Here is a 12,476-nt window from a genome sequence, read left to right as displayed (position 1 = left end):
CAAAACTTGCCTATGCTAACACTTTATTGCCAAGGTAAAGGAAATAATTAATTGTGGTTTGCATAATTTATGAATGACATCCCTTTACCTTTTTTATACCACCTAATTGGTACTTAGTGCAATGCTAATCACATAATACAAGTCTAATATATGTTTGGTCAGGACTAAATTATAACACAAGTAGTTTATATTAGTGGTGTGAACACTTTGAAAGTCTAATCTATCTATATGGAATTTTAGTTAGATGAGAAGGAATTTAAGATAAATGTTAAAATAGTAATTATAATGGTTGGTCACTCTCAGGGAAGATGTTATCAGCTCTGATCATCCTAACTCAGGGATTAATGATTTAGGCTATATAGCTGTAGCTATAAAAACAACAGCACAGTGGAATACTATGCAGCCACCCAGAACAAATCTATATGAAAAGACCCCTGAGATAAGTAGGAAAAAAGGGAGACAGTAGTCTATATAGAATATATATGAAGCTATTTGCATGCATATGCATACTTTTTTTTTCTGGAAGAATATTTAAGAAATTGGTAATTTTGCATTGGAAAGCAGGACAGGTAGATTAGGGGTCTATAAGAGTGACTCTTTTAAAATATAAATTCAGTTTTATAATGTTTTAACTATTTTTAAAATTAAAATACTTATTAATAAAAAGCAAATCATCTGTTTCATTTTGTTTGTTGTCCACATCAGGAAGTCTCATCATTCTTTATACTTTTACATATGTGATGAAAATTATGATGTTTTCCCTAATTGCAAAAATGGAAATGTATGAGAGTAAGCAATTGTTTGTGAACCTGTCAAAAATAAATGAAAATCTAGGGAAAATTTCTTCCTTTACCATCAAATGAAAAGATTAAATTTAGTTGAGGAATGTGAGAGATTCAGTTTTTCATTTTGAAATATTCCATATGATCTCAGGTCTTACAGAAGAAGCAACAAGATAGTAAGAAACTGGCATCACTGTCAATCCAAAATGAGAAACGTGCTAATGAACTAGAGCAGAGTGTAGATCACATGAAGTATCAAAAGATACAGCTACAAAGAAAACTTCAAGAAGAAAATGAAAAAAGGAAGCAACTGGATGCAGTAATTAAGCGGGACCAGCAAAAAGTCAAAGTAATATTGTCATACATTCCTGCTAAGTATAATATGAAATGTTAAATGACTCAGAGCTAATGAAGCCATGGTCTTCATTCAGTTGGCTTGTGAAGTATCTACCCTTGACCTGTCCTTTACTGCTGTCCTTATTCACTTTAAAGCTTTGTTCATCTACATAGTAAAACCTATTTATTGAATTCTGAGTACTGTCTTGAAGGCTTTGACTTCACAAAAGAAGGTACAATGGTAATTTCTCTTAGTAGGATCTTAACTTTAATTGAAGCTGTCAAAAACATACGTTTATAAAGCCAACTTTCTAAATAATACCTACCATTTGAATAGGATTTTCTGTTTTCAAAGTGCTTTGACATGCATTGTCTATGTGGCTACATAGAAAAAGTACCAGGTAAAATGGTACCATTTCATTCACAGTGAGCAGAAAAATGATCAGATCTGTATGCACAGCAGTTCTAGAATAGATTGGGCTGGGGAGGAACTTAGTGGTGTCAGCCTAGGCTCTTGGACCAGGCTATCATGGGTTCAAATCCTAGCTCGCTCAGTAGCTCGCTCAGTTGCTGGCTGAGAGATTTATTGAGAAAGTAAATTTTCTCAAATTTCTCAAAAATTTTACCCTCTCTGTTTATTCTTATCTAAAATGGCCTTAATCCTACTTGTCCCACAGGGCTCTTTTGAAAAAGATGATGATGATCATAGTAACAGACACTTATCTAGTACTATGTGCCAGGCTCTGTTCCTTTGAAATGTTAAGCTGAACCCAAGGCGTGGGACATAATTGGAGATTTCCTAGATATTTTAAAAATTAAAGTTTTATTTTTTTTAGAGCAGTTTTAGGTTCACAGCAAAATTGAAAGGAAGGTACAGAGATACGCCATATACTCCCTGTCCCTGCACATGTTTAGCCTCTCCCATTATCAGTATGCCCCAGATTTCCTAGATTTTCAACAATGGATATAACCTATTTTCCAACCTTAAAAAAAAAAATCATAGAATTCAGCAATGGAAGGGAACTTAAAGAACATTTAAACCAAGTTACTCATTGTTTATTATTAATTTTTAAGTTGTGGTAAAATATATATAACATAAATTTTATCATTTGAACTTTTTTTTTTCTTTTTTTTGAGATGGAGTTTCACTCTTGTTGCCCAGGCTGAAGTGCAATTGTGTGATCTTGGCTCAACGCAACCTCCGCCTCCCAGGTTCAAGTGATTCTCCTGCCTCAGTCTCCTGAGTAGTTGGGATTACAGGCGTGCGCCACCATGCCCGGCTAATTTTGTATTTTTAGTAGGAAGGGGTTTCTCCGTGTTGGTCAGGCTGGTCTTGAACTCCCGACCTCAGGTGATTCGCCCGCCTCAGCCTCCCAAAGTGCTGGGATTACAGGCGTGAGCCACCATGCCAGGCCCATTTTAACTATTTTTAAGCGTATAATTCAGTGGCATTAATTACATTCACAATCTTGTGCAATCATCACCACTATTTATTTCCAAAACATTTTCTTCACCCTGGACAGATACTCTGTAACTATTATGGAATAGCAGCTCCTCATTTTCCCCTTCACCCAGCCCCTGGTAATCTCTAATCTACTTTCTCTATGAATTTGCTTATTCTAGATACTTCATATAAGTAGAATTATATAATATTTTACCTTCTGTGTCAGGCTCATTTCACTTAGCATAATATTTTCAAGGTTTGTCTACATTGCAGCATGTACAAGAACTTCATTCCCTTTTTTTGCCAAATAATATTCCATTGTATGGATATGCCACAGTTTCTTTATCAGTTCTTCCATCAGTGGACACTTGAGTTGTTTCTACCATTTGGTTATTGTGAATAATGCTGCAATGAACACTGGCATACAAGTAAGTCTCTGTTTTCAATTCCTTTGGGTATGTACCTAGGAGTATGTACCTAGAAGTAGAATTTCTGGGTTGTATGGTAAATCTGTGCTTAGCTTTTTGAGAAACCACTGTCCTCCAAAGCAGCAGCACCATTTTACATTTCCACCAGCAATGTGTGAATGTTCTGATTTCTCTACACTTTTGTCAACACCTGTTTTCTTTCTTTCTCTTTATTATAGTCATCCAAGTAGGTATGAAGTTGTATCTCATTGTGGTTTTGGTTTGCATTTCCCTAATGACTAATGATGTTGAGCATCTTTTCATGTGCTTATTGGCTGTTCATATATCTTCTTTGGAGAAATGTCTATTCAAGTTCTTTGTCCACATTTTAATTTGGTTCTTTGTCTTTGTTGTTGAATTGTATGAGTTCTTTATATATTCTTGACATTAAATCCTATCAGATACATGATTTCCAAATATTTTTTCCTATTCTGTAGATTTTCTTTATACTTTGATAATATCCTTTGATATGCAAAAATTTTTAGTTTCATTGAAGTCCGATTTATCTATTTTTTTTCTTTCGTTGCCTGTGCTTTTTGGTGTCATGTCTAAAAGTCCATTGCCTAAATCCAAGGTCAAGAAGGTTTACCCCTATGTTTTCTGCTAAGAGTTTTATGGCTTTTGCTTTTATATTTAGGTCATTGGTCCATTTAGGGTCAGTTTTTGTATATGGTGTGAAGTAGTGGTCCAGATTTATTCTTTTGCATGTGAAACTCCAGTTGTACCAGTACCATCTGTTGAAGAGACTGTTCTTTCCTCCACTGAATGGACTTGGCACCCTTATCAAAAATCAGTTGGAGGGGGAAATAGAGAAATGCTGATAGGGGAAATGGGGAGATGTTGGTCAAGTGGTGCAAAGTTGCAGTTGTATAGAATAAATAAGTCTAGAGACCTAATGTACAGCATGATGACTATTGTATACTGGAAATTTGCTAAGAGAGTGGATTTCAGGTACTCTTACCACACACACACACACACACACTCAAATGCTAACTATGTGAAGAGATAAATATGTTAGCTTGACTAATCATTTCACTATGTATATCAAAATATCATGTTGTATACCTCACATATGTGCAGTTTTGTTTTTTGAGACAGGGTCTCTGTCACCCAGGCTGAAGTGCAGTGGCATGATCATAGCCCACTGCAGCCTCCAATTCCTGGGCTCAAGTGATCCCCCTGCCTTAGCCTCCTAAGCAGTTGGGACTACAGACGTGCACCACCACACCTGGCTAATTTTTTTTTTTTCTACTTTTTGTAGACAGTGTCTTGCTGTATTTCCCAGGCTGGTCTTGAACTCCTGGCTTCAAGTGATCCTCCGGTCTTGGCCTCCCAAAGTGTTGGGATTACAGGCCTGAGCCACCATGCTTGGCCCCAATTTTTATTAAAAAAAAAATCAACTGGCCATAGATGTATGGTTACTAGACTCTCAGTTCTATTCAATAGGTCTATATGTCTATCCTCATGCTAGTATCACACTATTTTGATTACTGTAGCTTTGTATTAAGTCTTGAAATCGGGAAGTAAGTCCTGCCACCTTGCTCTTCTTTTTCAAGATTATTTTGGCTATTTAGGGCCCCTACACTTTTCCATGTGAATTTGAGGATGGGCTTTTCCATTTCTGCAAAAAAGGCCATTGGAATTTTGATAGAGATTGTTGAATCTCTAGATTGCACTGAGTAGTACTGAAATCTTGACAATATTAAATTTTCTTATCCACAAGCATGGGAAGTCTTTCCATTTGTTTAGGTCTTCATTAATTTCTTTCAGCAGTGTCTTCTAATTTTTAGTGTGCTAGTAGTATTTTACCTCTTTACTTAAACTTGTTCCTAGATATTCTTTTCGATGCTATTATAAATGGAATTGCTTTTTAAATTTCCTTGACACTGTAAGACAACCCAGCGAAGAGTATGAGTATTGCAGCCATGGAAAAGTATTCTATACTTATCTAGGATGGAGTACAGAAGTTAAGAGGGCAAAAATCAGAGCCATGAGGAACTCCCATATTTAGAAGAACTGGTAATAATGATGTTCATAATAATAGTAATAACAATAATTATAGCAGTAGTTAACATTTAGTGAGATTTATATTCAAGCAATACTGTGCTAAGCATGTATGTGTCATCTTTTATCCTTTTTTCTTATTTTCAACTTTTTTTTTCTTCTGGATTTGTCTTTAAATATCTTAGTTTTTTTCATCCTAAAATTATCCTCCTTCAACCTTTTTCCCTTCCCTTTCTTACCTCCCCTTTGTAACCAAACTTCTTGGAAAAGTTGACTGCATTTCTTTCTGTTACTTCTGCTTTCATTCATTCTCTTATCCTTTCCAGCTGGCTTCTGACTCTGTCACCCACTTCACAGCTCTTGAGAAGTTAACTGGTGCTCTCTCTTTCACTAAAGTCCTTATCTTAATACTGTGCATCCAGCACAGTTCAGCACTCCCTCCATTTTGAAGTATTTTCCCCTTGCCTTTGTGACATTATACTTTCCTTGTTTTTTCCTCTCTTTCTGATTGCTTGTTCTCCGTCTTGGCTAGCTCATCCCACTCTACCAGTCCTTTTAAATATGGGAGTTCCTCATGGCTCTGGTCTCTGCCCTCTTCTATACTCTATCCTAGGTGAGTATAGGATACTTTTCCATAGCTGCAATTAAACTGAAAATTTCCAAATTTAATGCTTAATCCCAAGTCTGTTCTTTGAGCTCCAGCCTCTTCCCTAGGTTGTCTTATAGATGAATTCATGATCTTCCTTACTTACCTTTCCATGATTCCCCACTCCCTGCTCCCTTCATGGGTAAAAAATGTAGTTCTCCAATGTGCCTTGCATGATATATCAGTTGGGTGAGCTAGAAATTGAGGCATCATCATTGGCTCTTGCCTCTTTCTTACGCATATCCAATGAACCACTAAAGCCCTTCAGAGTATATCTTTAAAACACCACGAATCTGTCCAATTTTCATTTCTGCTGCCAACAACTTAGTCTGTTTTGTTTTAGCTCTTCTTCCAATGTGAAGATCTGGCGTACCTGTTCGGTGTTGTGGTCTTTGAGTTTTAACTCCTCATCTCTCATAGGCCATGGCTTAAACCAGCAGGACATAGCAACTCTGTAAATCCATGCTTAGGGAAAAGAAGATACTCTCTTCTTCAAAGAGTAGAAGTCTGCTGAAGTGCAACTCTGCTTGTAACTCAAACTTTTTACCTTCTTATCTAAGGCACTTTTTTTTTTTTTTTTGAGACAAGGTCTTGCTCTGTCATCCGGGCTTGAGTGCAGTGATGTGATCACAGCTCACTGCAGCCTTGGCCTCCTGGGCTCAAGCAATTCTCCCCTCAGCCTCCCAAGTAGCTAGGACTGCAGGCACATGCCAGCGTACCTCACAAATTTTTTAACTTTTTGTAGAGATGAGGTCTTACTATGTTGCCCAGGCTGATCTCGAACTTCTAGGCTCAAGAGGTCCTTCTGCCTCAGCCTCCCAAAATGCTGGGATTATAGGCACAAGCCACCACACCTTGCCACCTAGGGCACTTTTATTCCATCTTGCCAGATCTCTAATTCTAGTGAAATGACCCATTTATGCGGGATAGCAGGTATTCCAGAAAAGAGAACAGACTTTCCCAAAGATACGTTGTTGATGTATCCTCTACTTAATGCAAAAACAGAAAACCTGCTTACAGTCCTAAAGAATATTTGTCGTCTGCTTGGAGCTAACTTTCTGACACTCCTGTCTGTCTCTTTTCTACTTGACTAAACCATCTCTAAAGAATAGTACAACTTTTGCGTAGGTTCTTTTCAGAGCAGCAGTTCTTAACTGAGGTCCATGGATAGGCTTTGAAGAAAAGATATGAGAACTCCTGAAATTGTGGGTGGTGGTGTGATTTTAAGCTTTTTAACCACCGATTTCCTCATCTATAAAATGGATTTTATAATAGCCCCTATATCATAGGATTGTTGTGAGGGCTAAATGGGATAATTAAATAGATATAAAAAGCCTAGCACAGTGCCTGGTACACAGTTATTTTAATATGTGTAACAAAGATTACAATGTAAGAAAAAAGGCATTGTCTGGAGCAACATGTGGAAGAGGGAATTAACTACTGCAGTACACTTTTTTTTTTTTTTTTTTTGAGATGAAGGCTCTCTCTGTCACCCAGGTTGGAGTGCAGTGGTGCGGTCTCGTCTCACTGCAAGCTCTACCTCCCAGGTTCACACGATTCTCCTGCCTCAGCCTCCTGAGTAGCTGGGACTACAGGCGCCCACTACCACGCCCGGCTAATTTTTTTGTCTTTTTAGTAGACACGGTGTTTCACTGTGTTAGCCAAGATGGTCTCAATCTCCTGACCTCGTGATCCGCCCACCTCGGCCTCCCAAAGTGCTGGGATTTACAGGTTCAGTATACTTTTAGTGTATGTGGACAAACAGAAATAGCAGAGAGTCAACTCCAAGTATAAGGTCTCTTTATTTATGGTAGCTTTATTTCATCATCCTGAAATTTCTAGGACTATGACAGGGGCTAAATTATAGCTATGAACTAGAGCTAGGGAAGTATCAAGAACTACCGGTGGTAAAAAAAAATAGGGTCCAAATTCACTCATAACCCAGATGGGTGTAACATTTTTCTTTATTTAGTCTATAGCACCTGTCTTCTTTGTGAGTGCCCCTCTCTTCTTCTATCCATGTCATGATTATTGCTGGAAATATGGTGGAAACTAATCAGATGTTCTCTCTGTTCAAACCTTGTTCTAAAAATGTAAACACTTCCTTTAAATACTTCTCAGGTCTCTTGAATAAGAATACTCAGTCTCTTAGCCTCCTGTTCCCCAGGCTTCTCTCCCTCAGATGGCATCCAGTGTATGTTGTGGTTGGGTGTATAGCTTTCTTTTATCCTATGCCTTGGAGTTGAGGATTGTGAGCAGCTGGAAATTGTTCTCCCTTGTCCACCTTACCCTGTCTAATCTGCTGGCCCCTGATGATGAAACCCCTGACTGGTATAACTCACAGTTTGGTCTTGCTTCTGGTTTAGAGCATGGGGGTGCTTTCCCTTCATCTCATCTCCCACTAGCATTATAAGCCCCTACTGAGGCTACTGTCTAGCTTGCTAGCCCAGTGGCCTGTCCTTATACCTAGTTTGGGAGCCAGTTCCCCATAATGAGTACCTACATTAGCTCTCAATTCAGGATCCATGCCATATGAGACCAAGGAGTCCAATGAGGGTCTCTTTCCTAATTGTACCTCTCAGCTCTTTCAGCAAGGCTGGGCAATTGTATATGGGTGTGGGGCTTCTGCACTGCAGTCTGCATTTTCTCTCCTGAATAGGTTAGGGGCCCCTCTGTCCCCACTGACACCTTTACTTATCATCCCCGTTTCTGGACCAAAACTCAGAGCACAATTGGGAAACAAGTCTTTCTTACTGTCTGTTTTCTCCTTTCTGCTGTTCCCAGGGCTGGAGAGCACTAGGCTTTTCTTTTTTTTTTTTTTTTTGAGACAGAGTCTTGCTCTCTCGCCCAGGCTGGAGTGCAGTGGCTTGATCTCGGCTCACTGCAAGCTCCATTTCTTCGGTTCACGCCATTCTTCTGCCTCAGCCCTCCGAGTAGCTGGGACTACAGGCACCCGCCACCACACCCGGCTAATTTTTTTTATTTTTTAGTAGAGACAGGGTATCACCATGTTAACCAGGATGGTCTTGATCTTCTGACCTCGTGATCTGCCCGCCTCGGCCTCCCAAAGTGCTGGGCTTACAGGCGTGAGCCACCGTGCCCGGCCTAGGCTTTTCTTTTACTTCCTTTCTCTCAGTGCTTCTGAAATTACTTGTGGAGAAGGTATAGTTTTTATTTTGTTATAAATTTGTCACAGCCTAACACTTTTATAAAACATGAATTAGTAGAAAAGTGAAATTTAAAATATACAAATAAAAGTCCATTTTAAAAATTGTTAAGAGTCATCAAACATAAAATTATTCTGTCAAATTGCTATAAACGTATCTCAGCACTTTCAGTTACGTGCTTATCCATCATAGACCAGTAATAGAGACTGTGGACTGGCCCACTTTGACTCATGTCCTCCTTCCTGTCCTGCTAAGCTTTAGTGATGAACAACGTCATTTCTAAACCCCTGGAGGGCACCATGAACATTGCGTCTTTTGTTTTTTGTTTTGTTTTGTTTTAAGACGGAGTCTCACTCTGTCACCTAGGCTGGAGTGCAGTGATGCGATCTCAGCTCACTGTAATCTCCACCTCTCAAGTTGAAGCGATTCTTGTACCTCAGCCTCCTGAGTAGCTGGGAATACAGGCACATGTCCAGCTAATTTTTATATTTTTAGTAGAGACAGGGTTTCACCATGTTGGCCAGGCCGGTCTTGAACTTCTGACCTCAGGTGATCAGCTTGCCTCGGCCTCCCAAACTGCTGGATTACAGGCATGAGCCACCATGCCTGGCCAACATCGCACCTCTTGACTTGACCCTTAAGATGTGGATGGAGGCTGGGTGTGGTGGCTCATGCCTGTAATCCCAGCACATTGAGAGGCCGAGACAGGCGGATCACCTGAGGTCAGGAGTTCGAGACCAGCTTGGCCAACATGGTAAAACCCTATCTCTCCTAAAAAAAAAAAGAAAAAACAAAAATTAGCCAGGTGTGGGGGCACATGCCTATAATACCAGCTACTCAGGAGATTAAGGCATGAGAATTGCTTGAAACCCGGGAGGTGGAGGTTGCAGTGAGCCGAGATTGTGCCATTGCATCCAGCCTGGGTGACAGAGTGAGACTTCGTCTAAAAAAAAAAAGATGTGGATGGAAACTAAAGAAATTTGGAAAATATGCTTCAGAAGACCATGATCTGTCTTCCAAGTCTATTCTTATATTACAAACTCCCATTTTTGAACACCAGAAATTGAACATTACTTTTCTTTTTGCATTTTTACTATAATAAATTTTAATATACTCACAGCAGATGGATGTCTTGGGTGGAGTAACTATGAAGGTAATGAGCTCAGAAAGGCAGAAGAGAAAAACCCACTTACAAATTTCAGTCTTATCCTTGTTATGCTAATGTGTAACATTCATGAAGAATGAAAAAAACACTCAGTTTTGTTAGTAAATCTTAATTTTTTGCAGTTATATTTTATTGCCTCAGTCAGAGCTAACATTCCTTTCTTCTTAGATATGCTAATTACCCTGGTCTGATCACTATACATTATATGTATTGAAATAATCACTATGTACCTCACAAATATATACAATTATTATTTGTCAATTAAAAATTAAGGCTGAGCATGGTGACTCATGCCTTTAATCCCAGAACTTCAGGAAGTTGGGGCTGGAGGATCACTGGAGGCCAGGAAGATCACTGGAGACCAGCCTGGGCAACATAGCAAGACCCCATCTCTAAAAAAAAAAAAATTAGCTGGATGTGGTGGTGCATACCTATAGTCCTAGCTACTTGGGAGGCTGAGGTAGGTGAGAGGATTACTTGAGCCCAGGAGCTTGAGCTTACAGTGAGCTGTGATCACGCCATTGCACTCTAGTCTAGGTTACAGAGTGAGACTCTATCTCTAAAAAAATTTTTTTTTAAACAAAAAAATCCCCACATTATTTTCTTCTGAAATAGAGCCCCAACTGTCATCTACCCATTTTCTCTTTCTGTGACTAAGGAAGTAAATGTTAAGAAAATGTCGCTGGACGGCTTGAGCCCAGGAGTTTGAGGCTGTGATTGTGCCACTGCACTTCAGCCTGGGTGACAGAGCGAGACCTTGTTTCCAAAAAAAGAAAATAATTATCATCAGCATACTTAATGGTCAGGTGTAAATGCAATAAGGTGTTTTCAATTTCTTTTTCTACAGGAACTACAGTTAAAAACAGGACAGGAAGAAGGTCTAAAACCAAAAGCTGAGGATCTCGATGCATGTAACTTGAAAAGGAGAAAAGGTTTGTTTGGAAGTATAGACCAACTCCAGGTTTGTCAATTCTATTTAGTGTTTCCTGGTTTCTCTTCAATCTGATGGTTGTCTAAATAGAGGTAAACTCACGCCTGTAATCCTAGCACTTTGGGACGCCAAGGTGGGTGGATCACCTGAGGTCAGGAGTTCGAGACCAGCCTACTCAACATGGTAAAACCCCGTCTCTACTAAAAATACAAAAATTAGCCGGGCTTGGCGGTGGGTGCCTGTAATCCCAGCTACTTGGGAGGCTGAGGCAGGAGAATCGCTTGAACCCTGGAGGTGGAGGCTGCAGTGAGCCAAGACCACGCCACTGCACTCCAGCCTGGGCAACAAGAGCAAAACTCCCTCTCAACAAATAGATAGATAGATGTAAAAACTAGTGGACTCTGAATAAAACCTTCAAACACTAGATGCCGCCCAAATGCAAAATTTCTAGTATTTGTTTTGAAACGTACTATTTTTATTTTCTTAAATTTTAGATTCAGGGATACATGTTCAGGTTTGTTATATGGGTATATTGTGTGATGCTAAGATTTGGGCTTCTAATAATCCTGTTGCCCAAGTAGTGAAACTTTTATTATTACAAAATTATTTTCTCATCCAGAAATGTACTGTATTTTTGTTTTATCTTGCTCTCAGCAGAATCAATATATTCTTTTTTTCTTTTGAGACAGAGTCTCGCTCTGTCGCCCGGACTGGAGTGCAGTGGCCGGATCTCAGCTCACTGCAAGCTCCGCCTCCCGGGTTTTCGCCATTCTCCTGCCTCAGCCTCCGGAGTAGCTGGGACTACAGGCGCCCGCCACCTCGCCCGGCTAGTTTTTTGTATTTTTTAGTAGAGACGGGGTTTCACCGTGTTAGCCAGGATGGTCTCGATCTCCTGACCTCGTGATCCGCCCGTCTCGGCCTCCCAAAGTGCTGGGATTACAGGCTTGAGCCACTGCGCCCGGCCAGAATCAATATATTCTTATTTCAATAGAAATGAGTTTATTTGAATGTTGTAGAATATAAACATGAAATCTGTGTTCACTGGATTGTATTTATTCCCATCTCATGAAGATGAGTGTATTTTTTTTTTTTTTTTTTGAGACTGAGTCTCGCTCTGTCACTCAGGCTAGAGTGCAGTGGTGTGATCTCAGCTCACTGCAAGCTTCACCTCCTGCGTTCACGCCATTCTCCTGCCTCAGCCTCCTGAGTCCGGGGACTGCAGGCGCCCACCACCACGCCCGGCTAATTTTTTGTATTTTTAGTAGAGATGGGGTTTCACCATGTTAGCCAGGATGGTCTTCATCTCCTGACCTTGTGATCCGCCTGCCTTGGCCTCCCAAAGTACTGGAATTACAGGTGTGAGCCACTGCACCCGGCCAAAGACAAGTATATTTCTAAAAATCAGAACTCTACATTCAAAGAAAGCCAAATTGTATATGTACTCTATATATTAAAAAGCCATTATTTTAGTGCCATCTTTTAAAAAGAAAGTCATAATCCACAAACTAATTTTGAAGTTCAAAGAAATTGAAAT

The 12,476-nt window shown here is 39.7% G+C and overlaps 1 protein-coding gene across 6 annotated transcripts in view; it reads left to right on the top strand.

Moving 5' to 3' along the window:
* Nucleotides 1-12,476, top strand: part of KIF27 (kinesin family member 27) — an 89,567-nt gene that overhangs the window by 46,027 nt on the left and 31,064 nt on the right. For all 6 annotated transcript variants that reach the window (XM_026448974.1, XM_026448972.1, XM_026448977.1 and 3 more), the window contains 2 exons: nucleotides 934-1,131; nucleotides 10,859-10,972. In XM_026448974.1, coding sequence (XP_026304759.1) covers nucleotides 934-1,131; nucleotides 10,859-10,972 — 312 coding nt within the window. The remainder of the gene's footprint in view (nucleotides 1-933; nucleotides 1,132-10,858; nucleotides 10,973-12,476) is intronic.

Source organism: Piliocolobus tephrosceles, chromosome 14, assembly GCF_002776525.5.
Source record: "Piliocolobus tephrosceles isolate RC106 chromosome 14, ASM277652v3, whole genome shotgun sequence".
In the NCBI taxonomy this organism is placed as follows: Eukaryota; Metazoa; Chordata; class Mammalia; order Primates; family Cercopithecidae; genus Piliocolobus; species Piliocolobus tephrosceles.
The sequence above is the reverse complement of the archived record's forward strand: the minus strand, read 5'-3'. Positions and strand labels throughout refer to the sequence as shown.